This window comes from Engraulis encrasicolus, chromosome 13 (genome assembly GCF_034702125.1).
Source record: "Engraulis encrasicolus isolate BLACKSEA-1 chromosome 13, IST_EnEncr_1.0, whole genome shotgun sequence".
Classification (NCBI taxonomy): Eukaryota; Metazoa; Chordata; class Actinopteri; order Clupeiformes; family Engraulidae; genus Engraulis; species Engraulis encrasicolus.
In genome coordinates, this window is record NC_085869.1 from 53,684,046 (window position 1) to 53,705,883 (window position 21,838).

A 21,838-nucleotide genomic window follows, 5' to 3' on the forward strand; every position below is an offset into this window, starting at 1 on the left:
GACAGACAGACAGACAGACAGACAGATATATATATATATATATATATATATATATAGAGAGAGAGAGAGAGAGAGAGAGAGAGAGAGAGTGTGTGCCGTGTGTGTGTGTGTGTGTGTGTGTGTGTGTGTGTGTGTGTGTGTGCTGTGTGTGTGTGTGTGTGTGTGTGGTGTGTGTGTGTGTGTGTGTGTGTGTGTGTGTGTGTGTGTGTGTGTGTGTGTGTGTGTGTGTGTGTGTGTGTGTGTACGTGTGTGTACGTGTGTGTGTGTGTGTGTGTACATGTGTGTGTACGTGTGTGTGTTTCCTCCTACTAAATCAATGGATACCACATGTATTGCATAAACAATGGTCACGCTTTATTCTCCATATTGAAAGCATGACTGTCTTATGGAATTGTTGCACAACACAGTGTCTTTGTCTTGACAAGGGGTGTAGTGGAGAGTTAACACATGAATAAGGAGTGTTGATGGACAAAATAACATACAGATTAGTCAGGCTAACTTGTTGTTACTTGTAGTTATCTCATCTCAGCATGTACCTGCTTGGTAGATTTGCTTTCCTTTTGACCACTATGCCACCAAGTCAAGTCACTGTTTCAAACCAATGGCATTTAAAAAACTAAACTAAATGTGATTCTTTCCTACTTCTTGTCAACATTGTGCATTTGTGTGTCACTGGAACTGCAGGCCCTCAATGGCTTCATCCTGGTCCTCACTGCTGATGGCACCATATTCTACACCTCCCACACCATTCAGGACTACCTGGGCTTCCATCAGGTATGCATATGAGGTTCCTCTTTTGCTCTTCCTCATGCGTTAACCTGTTAAGACATAGGGTTATAAATTGGCTGTTACCAGAATGGCAAAGACTAAGTCATAGTAGTGTGGTACTATGGCACTATGCCTTTCAATGACTATTAAAGCGTTCCACTACAGCTGTCAATGACCAAGTCCTAATGTAAAGACTAGCCTCTTACTGCAGATAGGCCCATCGACGGGCCTATTCACTCTTTGCCGAAAACACACAACTACATCATAACAACATTGCTATGACAATGCCAAGAGTAACCGATTAAGACTTGGTCATTACGATTTTGGTGACAATATGGTTAGGCCTATAGCAGAGGCTCTGTACTATGATAGTAGGCCTATTTTGAATGAATTGTAGCGTGTCCCAGTTCGCATTATAAGGCTACCAACCATGCTTTTGTAGTTTGATGATGTTTAAGTGACAGTGACAGTCATCAATGCAAAAGGCATGTGCTACATATTGGCACAGATGGTTGCTGATGGTGAACGGCAGTGGCACAATGCAATGTGAGCTGCAGTGCATGGCAGGTGATTGGTGCTATTGTTTTTCTCCCGCTCGGGCCCTGGGAAAGGCAAGGCAAGCATGCTGGGCAGCATCTGCTCGCCCAGTCTGGCTGACTTTGGGGCTTTCGCTTAAACAGATTAATTGCATGAATGTTTTGGGTGTAAAACAGCTGAGTGCGAGAGAGTGAAGTAGATGTTTGCAAACACGCTGACTGGCTTATGCTCCAAGTTCCCGCTGAGATGTTTCTTGTTTTGGTTTTCATTGTAAATACGTGATACAGTCAATCTGGCAATGGTTAATTCAGCAGTCTGCCAAAGCGCATTCAACACGATTGGCCCTAGATGGTCCCGTTCTTTCTCTCAACTTGTTGAATTGATACAGAAAAAATGTACGCCTCAAAAGGGTTACAAGCTACAGTAATCAGAATTAATGTTTTGAGTGTAAAACAGCCGAGAGAAATTGCAAAGTAGATGTTTGCAAACACTGATTGGCTTATTCTCCAAACCACTTTTTCAGCTTTAATTCTAAATAAGCCTACACATTTAACAGGTTATGAGCTACGTAAGCTATGTTATAAGCATAATCAAAACTGAATGGCCTCCATTCAGCAAGTTGTAGGCTACTCGTAACCTACAGTGCATGAGGCCAGCTGTGTGTGTGCTGTGCTGTGGTGTGTGCATAGTAGCATGCTAGCTGTAAATGAACTTCTTTACAAATAGGAAGGGGAGATTTGTGGAGGCTTATCCTCCAGTTGCGTGTTGACGGGTGATGTAGACAAACGAGTGTAAGTGAGATTCATGGCATGGCCTGTTAGATCATGAGCATGGCATGTGGGGGGTCATATTGATGCGTGCCAATGACACGAGGAGTCTCAATACTTTCCCTGTAGCGGCTATTAGACCAATAACATTGTATGTGAAGATAAAAATGGTTGGAGGGGCTATAAACAAAGCCTGTTTTTTTCAGTTCACATTGAAACAGTGTATGTTTTTTTTATTTGCTGCATTTTGGGAATATCATTCCATATGTAAATGATGTATAAATAAGATGCAGAGTATAATTTTATCTTGCCATTGCTCGCAGTCAAAGGCCTAAGACGGCTGAATGTAATTATTACATGAGTGTAACATATTTGTCTCCTGAATTCTGTTGCTTTCCTGAGTAATCGTTTTCTGACTCATTTTCGTCGACAAGGCTGAACAGATTATTTCGGAAGCTTTTGTCGGACTTGTGTATATGTTGTCCTGGCTTTTGTTGTCAGAGTAACAAAAGTAGGTCACACACCGAGTCAACAAACGAGATGAATCAGGACACTGGTCACGTAGGCCACAACTAGCGAGCATGTAGCAGCTTGAAATAATACAATGCCCCCTTGACATTTACAAACATATAGCCTGCTCCGCACATGCCAGGCCAGTGTTGTCAGCCTCTGCATAGTTTTACATTATCCTTGACCCAACATACTGGCCATTTCTCAAAACCTAGTGCGCACACTTCCAAGTGTATCAGCCTTATTAGTCACTCCCAGTGATTGGATACTCTTTGGTGAACTCTACAGAATATCTAATCACTGGGTGTGACTAATAAAGAGAATCCAATCACTGGGCGTGACTGATTAGGCTGAATACACTTGGAAGTGTGCGCACTAGGTTTTGAGAAATACCCACTGTATATGTACTGTACATGGCTGCACTGTGCATTGTTTTCTATTAATACTATAATCACTTACAGTTTGTCAGATGACTCTATTCGCCATCAAAAGAATAGGAATGTATTTTAACTTACGCAATGAATACCTAATTCAACAAGAGACAACGATGGACAGTTGTCAAATTTTTCCATTTCCATCCCCTCCCTGTCAGACGGATGTGATGCACCAGAGCGTGTTTGAGATGGTCCACACTGAGGACCAGGAAGAGCTGAGGAGGAACCTCCACTGGGCCCTCAACCCTCCCGCAGTCTACCCCACCACCCAGGACTCTGGCACCGGTGAGTACATGTATGCACGGCATACAATAACATTTGTTGACTTCACAGTAAAAAGTGCAAGTGCTCATTCAACACTTCAAGGGTCGATCTAACTTCAAGGTTCAATCTTCTTCTGTCTATGGGGTCCCAGAGTACTCCCTAAGTGTTGAATTAACACTGCATTTTTCACTGTGTGGTACTTTGTAGCATGTTGCGGAGGGGAGTAGGGTCACCCCTCCAGGACATATACCTGTACCTTCTGGGGCAACAAACTGTCTGATGGAAGACATTCCATCCTTACTAGTGAGGAAGCCCTCCATGATACACCCCTTTGACATATGATGAGGCTGTAGACATGGCACATTGAGGTAACATTAGACTAGAGGTGACGCTGGCCCCCTTTTTTCATGGCAATCCTGACAGTCATTATTTGCAGGTAAACTTAAATAATGTAAAGAAATGGAGAAGGGGGGGGTCGCTTCTGTCAAAAATGGTTTAATAATGTGAGCATTTCCATCCACAGACTTAAAGACAATACAATAGGCCTAGTCGAAATGGGCTGATAAATATCAACCTAACTAATATGAACTGACTTAAAAATGTATTTTATCGACTCGTGATATTTAGCCTGACGTTTCAAATCTGTTCCGTTAATGTGTCACTTCATATTCACACAGGTTTAGGTCATTTTTTGACAGAGCTGACCGTGTTATCCATTTATTTGTATTGACTGGAGAGTACAGGTCTACCTACAGAAGACGTTTTCCTGTGCTGTCATGAATAGTGTCACCTCTACTCTAACGTTCTACCTCTATGACACAGCACCTTAAGGTTAAGGCAATTGTTACCATTTCCTAGCACAAAATCAGTAAAATGATTGCACTGGGCAAAAAGCTCGAAAATATCAATATTGCGAAAGAGCTAATTATGAAAGTACAACAAAAGTAGATATGCAAACTCACAGATCGATCGACTGACCGACCGACCACGTGCCCTTCCCCCACTCTCCTCTCACTCTAATTTCTGCACGCTGGGTTAAGAGAGCAGTGTGCTTGCACCCCCCTCAGAAGGCTAAGCCCTGTCACATGGCATATTTAAAGTGGTGATGAGGCGCTGGGCTAATTACATAAGTGCATTTCTGCTGCGCCGAGTTGAGCTTCTCAGCACGGCGACCGAGGAGAGCACAACACCACCACCACCACCACCATCTCCTGCTCTGCAAATCCACAGCAGTGTAGAGGGAGGACAAGAGAAGGGGGAGGAAGAGAAGGATGAGGAGGAGGTCACTAGTTAGCTAGATAACATGGCCCAAGTGTTCTTCACCACAACCACCTCATCCTCCTTCTCCTCCTTCTCCTCCTCCTGCTGCTCTGCAAATCCACAGGAGGAGGAGGAAGAGGAGGAGAAGGGGGAGGAGGAGAGAAGCCACTAGTTAGCTAACACATCGCCCAAGAACACCACCTCCACCTTCTCCTCCTCTTCATCTGCTAATACACAACAGTGGACCATGACGAGGAGGAGGAGGAGGAGGAGGAGGAGGAGGAGGAGGTGCTCTAGCCAACATGGCATCCTTAATGGTCTACAGACAGCCTCCTTTCATGTAATTCTAAGCAAAAGAAAAAACACACACACAAAAAAAAGACAAATGAGAGTCAATAAAAATTGTTTTTTTTGCTTCTCCAATGACTCCCACTCATTGTATTCTCGATCTTGGGCACTATGTAGGGGTGTGGCTGTGACGTAGGCTCTCTATAAGGGGTAGAGGAGTAGGACGAGGGGGGAGGAGGAGGGATTTGAGAATAACGTGGGTGTGGTGGCATGGGCGCATGGTATAGGGATTTTGTCCGCCTTTTGTGTTGGGGGTAGCTGACCCATGGTACAGGGTGTTGAACAAGCTAATGCAAATGCTTGAAGCTGTTCATGACTTGTCCTCTGAAACTCACGCACACCCCTTCCACACCCACAACCCCCCCAACCCCCAACCCCCAACCTCGCCCCATATCCTCCTCACACCATACCTCCATCCACGTGACCTCCTAACCCCCAACACACCCCCAACCACACCTCATCCCCTCTCTCAACACCACCATCCCTCCACCCCCACTATCGACTCCTCACCCCCACCCCAAACCGCGAACCTCACCCCTCACCCTCTCTTCACTACCATCAGCGTTCATCGTCCATGTGACATCCCAACCCCATCCACCCACAAACACACCCCCAGCCACGTATCCTCCCGTCTCCACACCACACCACACTCCCACCATCCGCAACCTCTCGTCCATCCCCCACTATTGACTCCTCACCACCACCTCAAACCCCCGAATCTCACCCCATACCCTCTGGAAACAACCCCCCCTCCATCATACCCTACATACCCTGCCCTTACCCCCACTCTAAAGCCCCCAATCCCTCTCTACACCTACCCCTTCACCCCATTCCTGATTGCCCCACCCCCACACATGCAGGGCCGTATTAACACCGATTGGGAAAATTCAATAATTGCAAGTGGAAGTATTGAAAAATCTATCTCTATGGCCGACACTGCAGAAACCTGTAGCCTAGGGCCCCCAAGCCACCTTAATTCGGCCCTGCACTCATGCACCCCATACCCCCAATCTCACCCCATACCCCCAATCTCACCCCACACCCTCAATCTCACCCAATACCCTCAATCTCACCCTATCATCTCGCCACACCAACCCCCACTACCCTCTCCACACCAATCCTCTGCATACGCCTCACCAATCCCCCCATCCTCGCCTATTACACACCTCTTCTATAGGGAGGGAAAGTAATCTCATCGCCCCCTGCTGGCAACGTTCCAACCCCCTGCAACAAATGAATGTTTTTTTTCTTTGAAAAATTACATCTCGGCCCTGACGACGAAGTAGAAGTAGTGGCAGTCATATTATGGGCATGTTGGCCCGTTTTATCGAACCAGGTAGTAAAATGTTCGGTTTTTCACTGATCTGAGCTGATTTTAATATTCTTTAAAAAGCTAATACAGAACTACACTGACTGGCATGTGTGGCTTGTTTACTCCATGTAATTAGCATAGCCAAATTAGCATAGCCAAACATGAGCCAGAGAGGTGGTTACTCGTCACCACAGAAGCCATCATATCTACTAGAGAATTTAAAACCATACCAAAATGATCGCGTGTATATATGTGTAATAACAAGACAATGTGGAACTCATAGGATTACAAGAATGTGAAGATATGCGAAGAACTTGCGTTCGTTCGCGTTCATGTGTTGTCAACGAGGCGCGAAGCACAGCATGCTGGGAGCTGTAGTCCGTTTCCGACCAGATTGGCACAATTTCTATTTTTCTTAAAAGGGCAAAAAATGACTTGAGATTTTCACAGGTAGTAGTTCATGCTATTGTGTACGCTGAAAAATGTGTCTGGTGTTATAGTTCCAAGTCATATCTTTGAGGGATTTTTTTTTAAACTTGTCTGTGGGAGTATAGCGAAGGGGAGTAGAGTTGCCCAGCTGGGACTCGAACCCAGACCTTCTGGGGTAGTAAACCGGGGCTCTGACCGCTACACCAAAGAGCCAGGCTCTTTGGTGTAGCGGTCAGAGCCCCGGTTTACTACCCCAGAAGGTCTGGGTTCGAGTCCCAGCTGGGCAACTCTACTCCCCTTCGCTACAAATGGTGTCAGAAGTGGGATGGTACCGTGAGGCCATCGGAAGCGTACCCATGGTGTGTGAGCCGTAATTCCATGTGAGGGACCCCCAGGATTGGTGACCCCCGTGTGAGGGACCTCAGTGATAGGTGAAGCATTGATGATGGGGCACACTGGATGGGAGAAGCATGATGGGCAGTTGCGTGAGGGACACCATGAGTGTGTGAAGCGCACGGGTGCGCTTCCCGAAGGGGAAGGCAATGTGATGGAGTGACCATCACTAGGGTTGTGGGTGTGTTCTGACTAACATGCCAATGATTGGTGTAGCGGTCAGAGCCCCGTTTACTACCCCAGAAGGTCTGGGTTCAAGTCCCAGCTGGGCAACTCTACTCCCCTTCGCTACAAATGGTGTCAGAAGTGGGATGGTACCGTGAGGCCATCGGAAGCGTACCCATTGTGTGTGAGCCGTAATTCCATGTGAGGGACCCCCAGGATTGGTGACCCCGGTGCGAGGGACCCCAGTGATGGGTGAAGCATTGATGATGGGGCACACTGGATGGGAGAAGCATGATGGGCAGTTGCGTGAGGGACACCATGAGTGTGTGAAGCGCACAGGTGCGCTTCCCGAAGGGGAAGGCAGTGTGATGGAGTGACCATCACTAGGGTTGTGGGTGTGTTCTGACTAACATGCCAACGAGCCTGGCTCTTTGGTGTAGCGGTCAGATCCCCGGTTTACTACCCTGGGTTCTGGTCTGGGTTCGAGTCCCAGCTGGGCAACTTACTCACTTACTCCCATTCGCTACAAATGGTGTCAGAAGTGGGATGGTACCGTGAGGCCATCGGAAGCGTACCCATGGTGTGTGAGCCGTAATTCCATGTGAGGGACCCCCAGGATTGGTGACCCCCGTGTGAGGGACCTCAGTGATAGGTGAAGCATTGATGATGGGGCACACTGGATGGGAGAAGCATGATGGGCAGTTGCGTGAGGGACACCATGAGTGTGTGAAGCGCACGGGTGCCGCTTCCCGAAGGCGGAAGGCAATGTGATGGATGACCATCACTAGGGTTGTGGTGTGTGTTCTGACTAACATGCAACGAGCCCTGGCTCTTTGGTGTAGCGGTCAGAGCCTCGGTTTACTACAAAGGTTCTGGGTTCAAGGTCCCAGTGCCAAGTCTACTCCCCTGGGCCTCGCTTCTTCTTCGCTACAGGGAGTTTCAATAGGATCACCCTGGTGTTTGGAACGTAACCGCTAGGATCGCTGTTTTCCACTTTCCCTCCCAATAGCCCCAATCCCACAATCCCATCCTCCCCCTCCTCCATACCAACAATCCACAAACCTCACCATCTAACCCAGTGGTCCTCAACCTTTTTAAATAAATGACTTCATCACGAACCATATCATAAGCCTGCCAACGCCAACCCCACCTCGCACACCTGCACCCCCCTCCCCCTTCACCTAACATCATCATGATAAAGATGATGAAAACAGCACCATAACAACAATAATCTTTTCATGTATGCTTCTTTTATAGGCTATTCAGGTGTGCTGTCAAATATTATTAGGCTACATCTCATCAAGTGTTTTTAATGGAGATGCTCATTCATCATTGTGTCTCGTTTTCAACGCTCCTCAAGGACTCTCTAATGCCACCTGGGGGGTTGTAGAGCCCTTGTTTAGAAACACTAATCTAATGTAAAGCAAAGTGAGGCAAAATCCAGTATTCCATTCTGACAGCTCAACGAGTAACAGGTCAGTGCGGCGAATCAAATCGAATAAAACAATCATGTTGTTGATTTGATTAGCCGCCGCGGGCGTAATTTGCTCCCCATTTGCATAATACAGTTCTAAACTTGGCCGAATATTTTTTTCTTCACTTTGTCCAGCTCGCTTGCCTTCGCATGGCAAATGCATGGCAAATTTCGCCTCTCTTTGTAAATTTTGTGAGTATGTGTCCCTGGCATAATCCTTACCCTTGGCCTCCATCCCCTTTGCCTTACAGATGGCAGTGGAGGTGGCTCCTCATTGGTCAGTAGCAGCAGCAGCCAGCCCTGCCACCCGGAGCAGTTGCCCCCAGAGAACTCCTCCTTCCTGGAGAGGAGCTTCGTCTGCCGCTTCCGCTGCCTCCTGGACAACTCCTCCGGCTTTATGGTAAGAGACACACACGCATGCACGCATGCAGGGCCGCTGACAGCTTTTGCTGGGCCCAGGGCAAAGTCATCTGAAAGGCCCCCCCCATCCAATACATACAATGTAATGAAAACTCAATTCTGGGCCCCCTATCTCTCTGGGCCCAGGGCAAGTGACCATTTGCCCCCCCTTGTCAGCTTCCCTGCACACGTGCATGCACACACACACACGCATGCATGCACACACACGCAGGCGCGGAGTGGCCGTCGGGAGATCGGGGACTTGTCCCGGTGGGCCGCGGCCGTGAAATGTAATATTGCAGCCGCACCACGTCCTTTGCCGGCCCTGAAGTATAGATATTTCTCATATGAGTACTGAGCTCCCACTTTCCTCTTCCCTGTGTTACATCTCAGCTGACTAGCCAGTATTTATACCGTATACCAGACGGAAATACCTCACTGACGGTGTCAAACAGTAAATTGGCCACACCCCTTCTCTACTGATAATTTTCATACACCGTAGATCGCGGAAGTTTACAAGATCTTAGTAACACAGTTTCGTTTTCAGTATCTGAAGAACCTGTGAAATGTATATTGGTTACCAAAGGATGGAAATATTAATAAATTATGATTTATTTTCCGATTTCCACACGACTGTTACAGTTTACAGTCTTTCCAGTCCAGATTCACTTGCTCTGTGGTTATTGACTTGGGTTACGAACAGACTCCACCAAGTGGTAAGGAAGATAACTGCACCTAACAGAAGCAATGGGTTTTGTTTTGATTTGTTAGACCTACCAGTATATCTCCTTATAGTCGAAATAATATTATTATCATACATATATTTATATGTGGTACATTAAGGATGTAGCCTATGTCTGAAGAAATGGAACAAAATAATTACCACACAAGATTCTGATGTGACCAGTGCTGGGTGTGTAGGCTAAGCTGTGGATTAAAGTAGAGTGATTGCAAGAAACAAAGACATTTGCTGCGACGAAGACAGCGTTTTAAGGTAGGCCTACACCGTTTGGTTATACATTTTGTTGACTTATGGTTGTGGTTTGAAGTAGCTAGGTTTGGCTTATTTGCTGCATGGTGGGTCTATTGCACAATGTAGACAGACTTTTTGTAAGCTATAGGCTACTATACTATATTTTGTAAGCCTACTCTTCTAAAAATCCCCACACTCAAAACTTTGTGCCCATGCTCATCCTGTCTTCCTTAAACGATATTTCAATTTCAAACTGTCAAAATGACAGAGTGCACATTTGCATGGAACAGTAGCGTGATGTAGCCTAACCTAGTAGGCCTGTGAATGCTTTGGACTGTGATGATGGCTCCAGTGGTGTAGTCTACTTTTTGAAGTGGGTATACTGTATATTTGAGCATTTTTTGATGTGTGTAGTCTACTGTATATATTTGTGCTATTGTAAATAATGGATCAATCAATTTTAAGTGGGTATACTGTAATCCCTGAAATTTTGAAATGGGTGCGTATACCTGCGTTTTACGTAGACTACACCACTGGCTGTGCATTTCATCAAGGTGTAGGCTACAATTCTCCACTTCAGGTTGATATTTTGACAACACTAATGTCCACATGTAGTACGACTGCAGATTTCGTGGCTTTTGTCTTTTTGGTTAGAAAACCATGTTGTTCGCTTTGTTTTTGTTGTTGTTTTTTTTAAAGAGGGCCGCCAAGGGGAAAATTCTCCCGGTGGGAAAAGGTGGGCCACTCCGCCCCTGACACACACACACACAGAATGAATCGTATCGTGGAGCATTCTTAAGTATCGGAAATAATCAAATCGTTGGCCTAAAAATAGATATCGAATCGAATTGCCATGAAGGGTGTGATTTACACCCCTCACACACACACACACACACACACACACACACACACACACACACACACACACACACACACACACACACACACACACACACACACACACACACACACACACACACACACACACACACACACACACACACACACACACACACACGGTATTTCCAATGCCTGCTGCTCATCCAAAGTCATTTTTTCACACATGCTACAATACTACTGTCAGACAGTTTATGACATTGAGCTGAGCACAGATTGCTGTATTGATCTTAGAACTTAAATACCTTTTCACATTGTGTTATGCATTGACAAGTGCATATTGCTTTTGAGCAATGTTTTATGCTATTTTAAGACGTGGATATCAGCATACAGTCTCATAACTGCTTCCAATGACAGCTGGATTCGTTTGGCTTTTGGTAGTCAGTGACGCTTTATGGAGAGTAGTTGTAGCGCGTGTGCCCGCGCGCACACACACACACATACACACACACACACACACACACACACACACACACACACACACACACACACACACACACACACACACACACACACACACACACACACACACGTCGCACTCAACAATACCTTTTCACACATTTATATGAAGTGTATGTCAACATATGCACACAATCATAATGCTAAGAAACTCGTACATTTCCCATATCCCCAGGCTCTCAGCCTTCAGGGAAGACTGAAATTCCTCCATGGCCAGAGCCACCACGGGCTGAACGGAGCGAAGGCCCCACCGGAGCTGGCCCTGTTTGCCATCGCCACTCCCCTGCAGTCCCCCTCCATCCTGGAGATCCGCACCAAGAACATGATCTTCCGCACCAAGCACAAGCTGGACTTCACCCCCATGGCCTGCGATGCAAAGTGAGCTTCTCTCCCTAGGCCCTGTGTCTTCGGCATTACATCACATTGCATTACACTCACAAGCTGACACTTTTGTCCAAATGACTTACTGTACACGTACTACTAGATTATTGGTTTTAGTTCCTGGAGCTTACTCATACTTTGCTCAAGGCCACTTCAGCCATGGGTGTAGGACACGCCCCCTTACCAATGCCAATGCCAATGAAGCCAATTGGAGCCAATTTTTGGTCCCGTAGGGGAAATTATTTCTCTGCATTTATCCCATTTGGACTAGTGAATCACAGTGAAGTACACACACTAGTCCGTAGCAGTGGGCTGCCTGCTGAGCGGCGCCCGGGGAGCAGTGTGGGGGTTAGGTGCCTTGCTCAAGGGCACTTCAGCCATGGTTCGGTCGGGCATTGAACCGGGAACCCTTGGGTTGCCAACCCAGTGCTCTAACCACTGAGCCACGACTGATAAGGGTGGGATCCAAAGGTCAACTAGCTAAAGTTACGTAACACTCTTCTTAATGAAATAATATCACTGTTGTCTACTCCTGAAACTGTCAAAATTAACCTACATCTCTACCATTTTAAATGTATTATCCTTCTCTGCTTGTGTTGTCTGTGTCTCTATTGGTTTTATTGCGTGCTATCTTATCAACATAATACTGTCATCTAAACTTACAAATATTCATTCATATGTCATTGTTTTGGTAGTAGTCCTACATATTTGTATGGATGAATAGTAAAATGCCTGCTACCTATGCTTCCGATGTCATCTGTTCCTGATTCCTGTGCTGTGATCTTTGCCTCTCCATCGTCCGTCCTCTCCTCCAGGGGCAAGATAGTGCTGGGTTACACGGAGGCAGAGCTCAGGGTTCGAGGCTCTGGCTATCAGTTCATCCATGCAGCGGACATGCTTCATTGCGCTGAGAACCACATACGCAGTAAGTACAGTGCTACTTTTATACAGTGTAGCCATGTCCTAACTCATATTAGAGAAGTAAGTGGTATAGTGGTGTGCATCATTTACTATAATGTTGAAACTTTGAGGATACTGTAGTATTTGGACTACTGTTCCCAGTGATATGAGTTTAGTCCAATGTCCTTCAGTTGTAATATCCTTAGGTGCTCCTGCAGTCTCTGCTTGTAGCAAAGCATCTTGCTTTGTTTTTTTTCATCTCATCTATGAGTCATACAGTATTTTGGAGGATAGGCACTACAAAAATCTTACAGGAATCCTGATGGATTGTTAGGGAAGTGTTCACAAACATGGTCAGTAAAAAAAAAAAATCAGAAATGTATTGTATATTTATAGCCACCAGCAATTAGAGGTTAGGATCTTAGAGGTGGAGGCTGAGAAGCAGGAATGGGGAAGGACAGAGACGTAGTGTCTTGGTTGCTCGTGCAGGCTCGTTTGCGCTGGCTGCAGAGGCCTTTGCGTATTATTATTTGTGTCAACAGGGTCGGTAGGCACTGCCCACAGCATCGGGCAGGCTTTCCGGAATAATCCCTTTGGATTATGTGGGACAGATTGAGTAAAGCTGCAGAGTAGCTGGAGGATCGACTTAGGGCATGCTGCCATAGACCCTATCAGTGCGCTGTTGTTGTTGTCCTCAGATAATAACAGTCCCAGTAGGAGTCCACGCTAGCAGAAGCTGAGTATACACAAGCAAAATAGGGTCTCAATCAGTAAGGCCTTGCGATTACGGTAGAGAAATGATTGCAGCGACATACTCCAAGTATTTTGAACCAGAATCAGATTATTGTGCAGTTTAATGGCCATGTGCACCTATGTACACAAAGAATTTGACTGCAGTAGATGTCCCTTTTCTAAGTATAGAGAGAACACGACAACTCAATATAACACTAAAAGCACTATGTTGATGTATGATGATGATATATGTTTGAACAGGTTTAGATGCATGTGTTTGTTATCCTCTGAATCTGAAACATTAGTATAGGCATCCTTTGGACAAAATACAAATGAAGAGATGCAGAAAATATGTATTATCACCGGTAATCCATATTCCCAGCAAATGACCCATTGACTATTTCACATCAGGACAGAGATGGGTATGTGTGATGCATGTTGTGTGTGTATGCACTCTGAGGTTTGTCCTTGTGATTGCAGTGATAAAGACAGGGGAGAGTGGGCTGACAGTCTTTCGGCTGCTCACCAAGGAGAACCGCTGGAAGTGGGTGCAGGCCAACGCACGCCTGGTGTACAAGAACGGCAGGCCTGACTACATCATCGCCACCCAAAGACCTCTTCTGTAAGTCCTTTGTTTTATTTTATTATTAATTTAAATTAATTTATATTTAAAATTATTATTTTTTAATTTAATTTGAATGTTTGGGGGCTTTTTGTGCCTTCATTTGAGATCGCGTAGCAAAGAGATACAGGAGGCAAGTGGTCATAGGCGTGCTAAAGCACCTGCCCCTTTACCCTAGCTAGGACAAAAAATGATAGTTGTTTATTTTTTTTTGTTTTCTGTCACAATGTACAGTACTTTGGTCCATGTTGACATTATCATTACAAATGCTTGACGAAAAAAAGTGTGTGACCAAAGTGTGTGACAATAATGCCCTGATATATGTAATAAGATATACGTACGTAGCCTCTGTAGCCTGGTCAGGCAACTGGAACCTCCACATGCCTCCCGCCTGACCTTGAGCACCTGCCCCCCCCCCCAAAAAAAAACTTTGCACGCCATTGCAAGTGAGAGATGTGGTAGGGTTAGGGCAGGGGTGGGGAACCTTTTTCATTCGAAGGGACACTTCAAATTCATCCGAGGGCCATAAACGTCCACAGTGGACCGTAAACGGCCGCAAACGGCCCTCGAGACATAGGTTCCCCACCCCTGGGTTAGGGAATGACCCAGCCAGGTCGGACTCGAGCCTGCTTCCACATGCACAAGTTGCCCATTCCTGGTATGGTGCATTAGTACCCGATCGATGACCATCTGTACATTTTTGAAGACACACTTCTCTTCCCTTTTTAGCTACTGACGTTAAAAGCCTGTTTCAGGTGGAAGAATTGATTGAAAGGATTGAGGTTGATCTGTTATTGAGTGCTACCAGTGCAACTAGTTCTAATACACAATCAATGAGGGAAATACAGACGCATGCAAAAAACATATATCACTAGTGAGAGCACACAGCTGGGACAGCCGTGTACCATAACATAACATACAGTACATGCATGTGTAATTACGCATCACAGGTTGCTTCTACGGTGCACACAGTTCACGTTTGTTTGAACAGCCGTTAGCTCCATTCGGTCAGCACAGCAGCAGTGTTGTTTATGAATTCCTGTGGTTCCCTTGGTTTGTGCCCCCGCAGGGACGAGGAGGGAGGCGAACATCTGCGCAAGCGGTCGCAGCACATGCCCTTCACCTTCACCACGGGGGAGGCCCTCCTCTACCACAGCAGTCACCCCATACCAGGCTTCGCCGACGGCCACCCAGGCAGCGGTAGCGGTGGTGGTGGTGGTGGTAGCAGTAGCAGCGGCACCGGCGAGGGCACGCACGACGGCAAGGCCCAGAACGGCGCACCCGCGGCGGACAAGGACAAGCACCACCAGACCCCCCCGGACGGCCTGGATCCCAACTCCTTGCTGGGGGCCATCATGAGCCAGGACGGGTCGGTGTACATCAGTCAGCCGGCCGCCGCCGAGCCCAAGTTGTCCCTGCCGGCCCACCTGCTGGGGGAGCTGAAGGGACATCACCACAACCATCACCACCACCACAACAACAGCCACCATCACCACCACCACAACCAGTTTGCCGATAGCATACTGGCGGCCCAGTGCTCGGAGGCGTTCGAGCGCTGGGACGGAGAGACAGGCAGCAATGGAGACAAGGTGCCAGCGCTCATCTCCCCGCCGCACGAGAATGGGAAGAGCTTCGACCCCCTGCTGGCCACTCTGGACTCGCTGACACTAGGGAGCGACGGAGTGCCGTCGGTGTCAGTGTCCGTGGGGGAAGCAGGGGGTGGTGGCAGAGATGGCGGCGGCTGCTCGAACGGGGAGCTGTTCAGTGCTCTGGAAGGGCTGGGGCTGAGCGCGGAGGACCTGGAGCTCTTGCTGCTGGACGAGAGGATGATCCGCGTGGAGCTGGACCCTGAGCACGTGCCCAGCCTGGACGAGCTGCTCACCAGCGACGAGATCCTCTCCTACATCCACGAGTCCCTGGAGCACCGGGCCGAGGTGGAGACGGAGGAGATGGGGATGGGGATGGAGGTGGGAGGTCCATCGTTGGGGGCTCTGCTAGGGGGTCCCACCCCCATCACCACCACCACCACCACCACCAACACTTCCTCTTTGCCCACCCTCCCGGCTCCTCAGACGACAGCGATGGCAACCCAGGTGCCGGGAACTTGTGGCAGCCAAGACGCTGGTGCAAACGCCCAGTACCTTGATCCGAGGCCGCCGCTTGGTCGGCCTCCGATACTGGCGCTTTCGCAGCAGATGCAGCAGAATCTTACGTTGAAATCAGCTCCTCCGACATCGGCAGGCGTGAACTCGTGGGGTCAGCAGCAGCAGCAGCAGCAGCAGCACAACAGCCACCCAGTTGTGGTGGAGAGCAAGGACATCGAACAGGTGCTGCAAAGACTGCCACCCGGGTCCAACGGATACTGCTCACGGCCTCATATGATGGGTAACAATGTGGGCTGTATGGGGACAGCTCAGCCTCGACCCATGCCCGGACAAACGTTTTTGGAGAGCCACCACCACCAAAAGACCTCACAGCTCGGGACCAATGGCTGCCCACCCCTTCACTACCACCACTTCCCCTTGCCACAGCAGCAGCAGCACCCACAGGTGAACCACTACCCTCAGCATCAACCTCCATGCCACAATGGCCAGAAGGACAGCACTGTCACCAGCACAATACAGTCAACTGCTAACTCCATCCCCTTCACCGCCAAAGACCACTGGCGCCATTTCAACCAGAGCGGCCAGGGGGACGTGTTGAACAACACCGGCCCCTGCCTCTGTGACGGGCCAGCACTGTCGGCCTGCCCCACGAACTCCGGCACCAATTACTGCGTGGTGGACGTGCCGGTCACTGTCAACGGCGACGGAATGTTGGGAGGGAATGGGATTCATCAGAACACGATGGATTCTATCGCGGCTTACCACGCGGCTGTTCCGAAGGGCCAGGAGCAGCTGGCCCAGGTTCTGTCCAGTCTGTCCAATCAGATTCTAGGAACGGGGCCGGCCTATAGACAGCTCTCCCAACTGGAGTCCTGTGGACTGTTTACCTCAGAACTTATGCAGCAAGCACAGCAAGCACAGCACAAGGTAGGAACCCGTAATTTTTTTTTCTTTTCAGCTCCTTTTCATAGCTCATTTTAATCTTTGCAGAAGGGTTTAATATTTCAGATTAGGCCCTGTCGTGGCCTAACGGTAGGGCACTGGGTTACTATGCTGGTGACCCGGGTTTGATTCCGACCCGCCCGGGTCATTTGCCGATTCTTCCCCATCTTTCTCTCCCCACTCATTTCCTGTCTCTCCTCCACTGTCCTGTCAACAAAATAAAGGGAAAAAAACAGTTTTACGAGAGAAGTTTAAGAGGTATAAAAAATACAGTATATATCAATATACAACAGCATGTAAACCCACACTCCTGAAAAGGGTTCAAACATGAAATATGTATATAAAGGTGTAAGTGTTTTAGTAGGGTTACTCAGAAGACATTACACCAATGAATGGGAATATGCTTTTGGAATTTTGTAGTGTTTATAGGCCGTAACCATGGATTGTCTTTGCGCTTCCAGAGACGCTACAGGCAAAATGCATTGTCCTGTATGTAGCCACATACGGGTATTAATAATAGCACGTCGCAAACAGGGCCAAGTTGTGTGTGTCAGTGTTGCGCCACACAGCCCAATTGTCTCGGCCAGCATTCAGAGTGACCTCTTGGCCACGGCACTAATTTGAGGGGATTTGAGGCGGTGGAATGGCCGAGATGACTTCATGCCCCAAAGAACAACATGGGCCATGTATGGAGACCTGGTTTACTCAGGGTCTGAATGGAGGCCAGGAAGATTGTGTGTGTGGGATTGCAGTTGAATCTCAATGACCATTCATGTCCCTTCTCTCTCTCTCTCTCTCTCTCTCTCTCTCTCTCTCTCTCTCTCTCTCTCTCTCTCTCTCTCTCTCTCTCTCTCTCTCCCCTCTGTATCACTCCCTCACTCTCTCTTTTTAGCATGCACTGCACTCGTCTGTCGCTCCCCATCTTTTCTCTGCTCTGTTTGTTTTTTGTTCAGGGTCAGTGGTCCAAACTGAGAGGGGAGAAAAAACAACAAAGCTCAGCTGGGCACGTATTCTCCTCTCCCACTGACCTAAAACATTTTGTGCCGCTACCCATTGCCTAATAAAAGGGGGTGGATGGATAGATTGAGAGAGAGAGAGAGAGAGAGAGAGAGAGAGAGAGAGAGAGAGAGAGAGAGAGAGAGAGAGAGAGAGAGAGAGAGAATGAGAGAGAGAATGAGATGGATTGCTTTGTGTATTTTGGAGCATATTTTGATGTGAGGTCACGGATCTATGTCCTCTTCAAATGTTCAAATGTTATCTTGATCCTGAACACAGAGTTAATCATTTGCATAACTGATGTAAGGCATACCATGAAGATCAAAATGGGATAAGTCAACAAAGGTTAACTGAATTGAATAGAATAGAATAGAATAGAATATATTTTATTTGTCATTGTAACACTTACAATGAAATTGAGCATTCATTGTTGATTGAAGCAATACAAAACGAGGAGTAATTAAAAATAAATAGAAAATATGACTTGCTATCATGCATTTGGTGATTATATTTTATCACCCTCTGAAACCCTCTTTGCAAATCAGCATTTTCCAGAATCAGAATATTCCCATGTTCGCACCATTGGAAATTTGCTATAATGGCAAAACCCTCTATGTTTTCAGTACGGGTCATGTATTGTGGCATCCCTGTCTGGTGTCTCCACCTTGTGGTGTGATGTAGAATAACATTCAACTCATCAGAATATGCTGTGTACATCTGCACTTGTATCTGTACATATTCTGTATATAGTATAGTATGCATATATGTATGCACTTGTCTGTATAAATTCTCTTTCATTTTTGTCAGCAAAATATTTGAAAGAAAAAAAAATCTAAAACATTAGAAATTCTTTATTATTTCAATTTGTATTTTTATTTACACAGTAAACTCATTGACATTACTCTATTTTGTACTGTACCATTTAAAGGAAAAATCTATATGTATATTTTTTATATGTACAATGTGTGTCTATGTGTTTGTATTCCTATATATTGTTTTTTTGTCATTTGTATTTTTTTATTCTCAATATTCATTGCAGAATGGCTGTTTATCCAGTGCCACCCATCCAGTGGGCAGCGTTGCAACCAACGGTCATGGCCTGGTGGTGCCTGGCGATATGGGGCTGCATCCAGAGACGTTACCCAGCTTTAGTGACCCACAGACCACAGGCTTCTTCCTCTGACACGGCCGGTTGGTCACATGAAGGAGGAGCAGTGCAGCAGGAGCGACTGCAAATGAAATGGACATTTTGTGTGTGTGTGTGTGTGTGTGTGTGTGTGTGTGTGTGTGTGTGTGTGTGTGTGTGTGTGTGTGTGTGTGTGTGTGTGTGTGCGTGCGCGTGTGTCTGTCTGTCTGTCTGTCTGTCTGTCTGTCTGTCTGTCTTTGTTGTCCTCACGTGTAACCAAATGGAACTATATCAACTGATACTGTATGTTTACAACTCTGCGTGGGTCAGTGGGTGGACGTTTGAGACTGATGCTCAGTTTGTACGCAAGCACAGGCAGGAGGTGTGTTGGCACGGGGGGTGCTGTTTACCTTCACCGTGCTTATCTTCTATCTCTGCCACAGCACTGGAAAAACAAGCCGCAAGGCGAAGCCCTGTTTTTGTGGTTGCCTCTTGGTATTCAACGAAATTTCGGTCCAAAAACCAACCACTTTATACAGAGCTATTCAGCAATCTTGGACTTAATCTGTGAACATCACTTTTTACATTTCTGTTTATTTTATGTGTTGGAGGTTGGAGGTCTTCCAGAATTCAGGCGCAGGCACTTATCTGGGTGTGTTACCGTAACTCTGACAAAGTGTTTGAGATCAAAGTCAGTTTGAAGGGACTTCTGTGGCGTCGTTTTTTGCAGAGAAAAATGGCGTCATACGACTGTTCTTTTAGTAGGTTTACAACTCAGTTCAATTGGCTGGGCTAGTCATTAAACCTTGAAGTTTCTGAGCATTTTTCAGACCATGGACCCCATCTGGTCAATACAACAGGACAATGGCAGGTAATGAAAGACGGTGCAACAGCAGATTCGTGTAGAACATCTTGAAGGTGGAAGAACAATATTTCATACACAGGCCATTTTCTCACAGACCATTTGGGATGTTAGCAGATCACTAGTCAATCCATGGATCACACACTTCGAGAACCAATGCATTAAAGGGACACTGTGCAGGAAATGGTCAAAAAAGGTACTGCAACTATACTGCTCATTGAAACTGGGCTGCCTATTGCCAAATTTGATCTTTACATGAAAGTTTACTAAGTAATAAACAAATATTTTCTAGTATGGTCGAAGTAGATTCATTTTGCAGCTAAAAATGGCTATTTTTGGAAATTCAAAATGGCGGACCATGAAGAGGATCCCCCTTTTCATGTATGAAAAGTGCAACTTTTCCACTCATAATGAATACTTTAATTTGATGGTGGTGGTAATTATTCATGAAAAACATTAGTAAATAGGTACATGAATTCTGGAAATAAACAACTAAAAATCTTGAACAGTGTACCTTTAAAGCAGGGGTGGGGAGCCATTTCCGGCCATCTTACCCGACCCCCGATATAATTTTAATGTCATGCAGTTTCACATGAAATATGACAGTTTTTGTAAAGAAATCTTAGAAATGACATTTACTATACAGTTAAATTATATTTTCATGGGACCTCGTGAAAGAGGGGGCTGTTGTAAAGGTGGCCACAATTAAAATGGGCCTAAAGTGCTGGGGGAAATCCTGGTTTGTGTTCACAGTACGGCCCTTGGAGGACTTTCTAAAATTTGAAGTGGCCCCGTAAATGAAAACGGTTCCTCACCCCGGCACTAAAGCTACTTGGAGTGCTGGAACCCCAGAGAAGAGGCTGTGCACTAGTATACTCAGGAAAGGGGCAGACAACATTTGTTCGTGTTAGAATAAGTGCACAGGTTTATTTCTGAATGGGCCACCCTTTCTCATGTATGAGGCCTTTGTGTGTGTGTGTGTGTGTGTGTGTGTGTGTGTGTGTGTGTGTGTGTGTGTGTGTGTGTGTGTGTTTGTGTGTGTGTGTGTGTGTGTGTGTGTGTGTGTGTGTGTGTGCGTGCGTGCGTGTGTGTGTTGGTAACTCTGCATGTGTTTGTAAGTTAGTGTTTACACAGGGATGAGTGAAACTTTTGATGATCTACACTGGACATACATGTGATGAATGAATGGACAGTTTGTGTATGTGTGTTCATTTTCTTTTTTTCCACTAAATCCTATGTTTGCTTTTAAAATGTATGTTTAATGTATTCTCACAGACAATCAAATCCATAATGGCATTGTATTTTTACAAGTATGATTAAATAATAAAAAATAATACAACACAAAAATATTTTGGGGATACAACACATGCTGCTTCTACATACATCTCTTGTATTGACTGTATATAAAATGTTGTACACAAAGAAATAAATACCTCCCAGTATTGTTACCATACATACCATGATCTGCAGGAAAAAAGTATTTTCTTACAACTAGGATACTGTGCCATACAGCTGTATTTTGCCCTGTTGGACCATTCATTTCAATGTGTTTGTCTTTAACTTTCTGTTTGCAATGTTTCTTATTGATCTAATTTTAAAATAAAGTGTATGTGCAATTAAATGTACTTTTTTGTCCTTTATCAAAGGTGATTAAAGGTGTACATGGGTCATTGATGTTTTTAGCAGCAGACGTCAGGGTGGTACAACGACAGCTAATACCACTACTGTTTGAGAGAGAATTAAAGGATTTTTTTTTGTTTTTATTGGAATCAGGGTTCCCACT

The 21,838-nt window shown here is 46.2% G+C and overlaps 1 protein-coding gene across 2 annotated transcripts in view; it reads left to right on the forward strand.

Annotated features, from left to right (window-relative positions):
- LOC134461389 (uncharacterized) overlaps positions 1 to 20,216 on the forward strand; it is a 38,746-nt gene extending 18,530 nt beyond the window's left edge. For both annotated transcript variants that reach the window (XM_063214300.1, XM_063214299.1), the window contains 8 exons: positions 685 to 774; positions 3,175 to 3,301; positions 8,913 to 9,061; positions 11,565 to 11,767; positions 12,586 to 12,695; positions 13,883 to 14,024; positions 15,094 to 17,056; positions 19,107 to 20,216. In XM_063214300.1, the coding sequence (XP_063070370.1) occupies positions 685 to 774; positions 3,175 to 3,301; positions 8,913 to 9,061; positions 11,565 to 11,767; positions 12,586 to 12,695; positions 13,883 to 14,024; positions 15,094 to 17,056; positions 19,107 to 19,250 (2,928 nt within the window). In that variant the 3' untranslated portion in view covers positions 19,251 to 20,216. The remainder of the gene's footprint in view (positions 1 to 684; positions 775 to 3,174; positions 3,302 to 8,912; positions 9,062 to 11,564; positions 11,768 to 12,585; positions 12,696 to 13,882; positions 14,025 to 15,093; positions 17,057 to 19,106) is intronic.
- Positions 20,217 to 21,838: the final 1,622 nt, after the last annotated feature.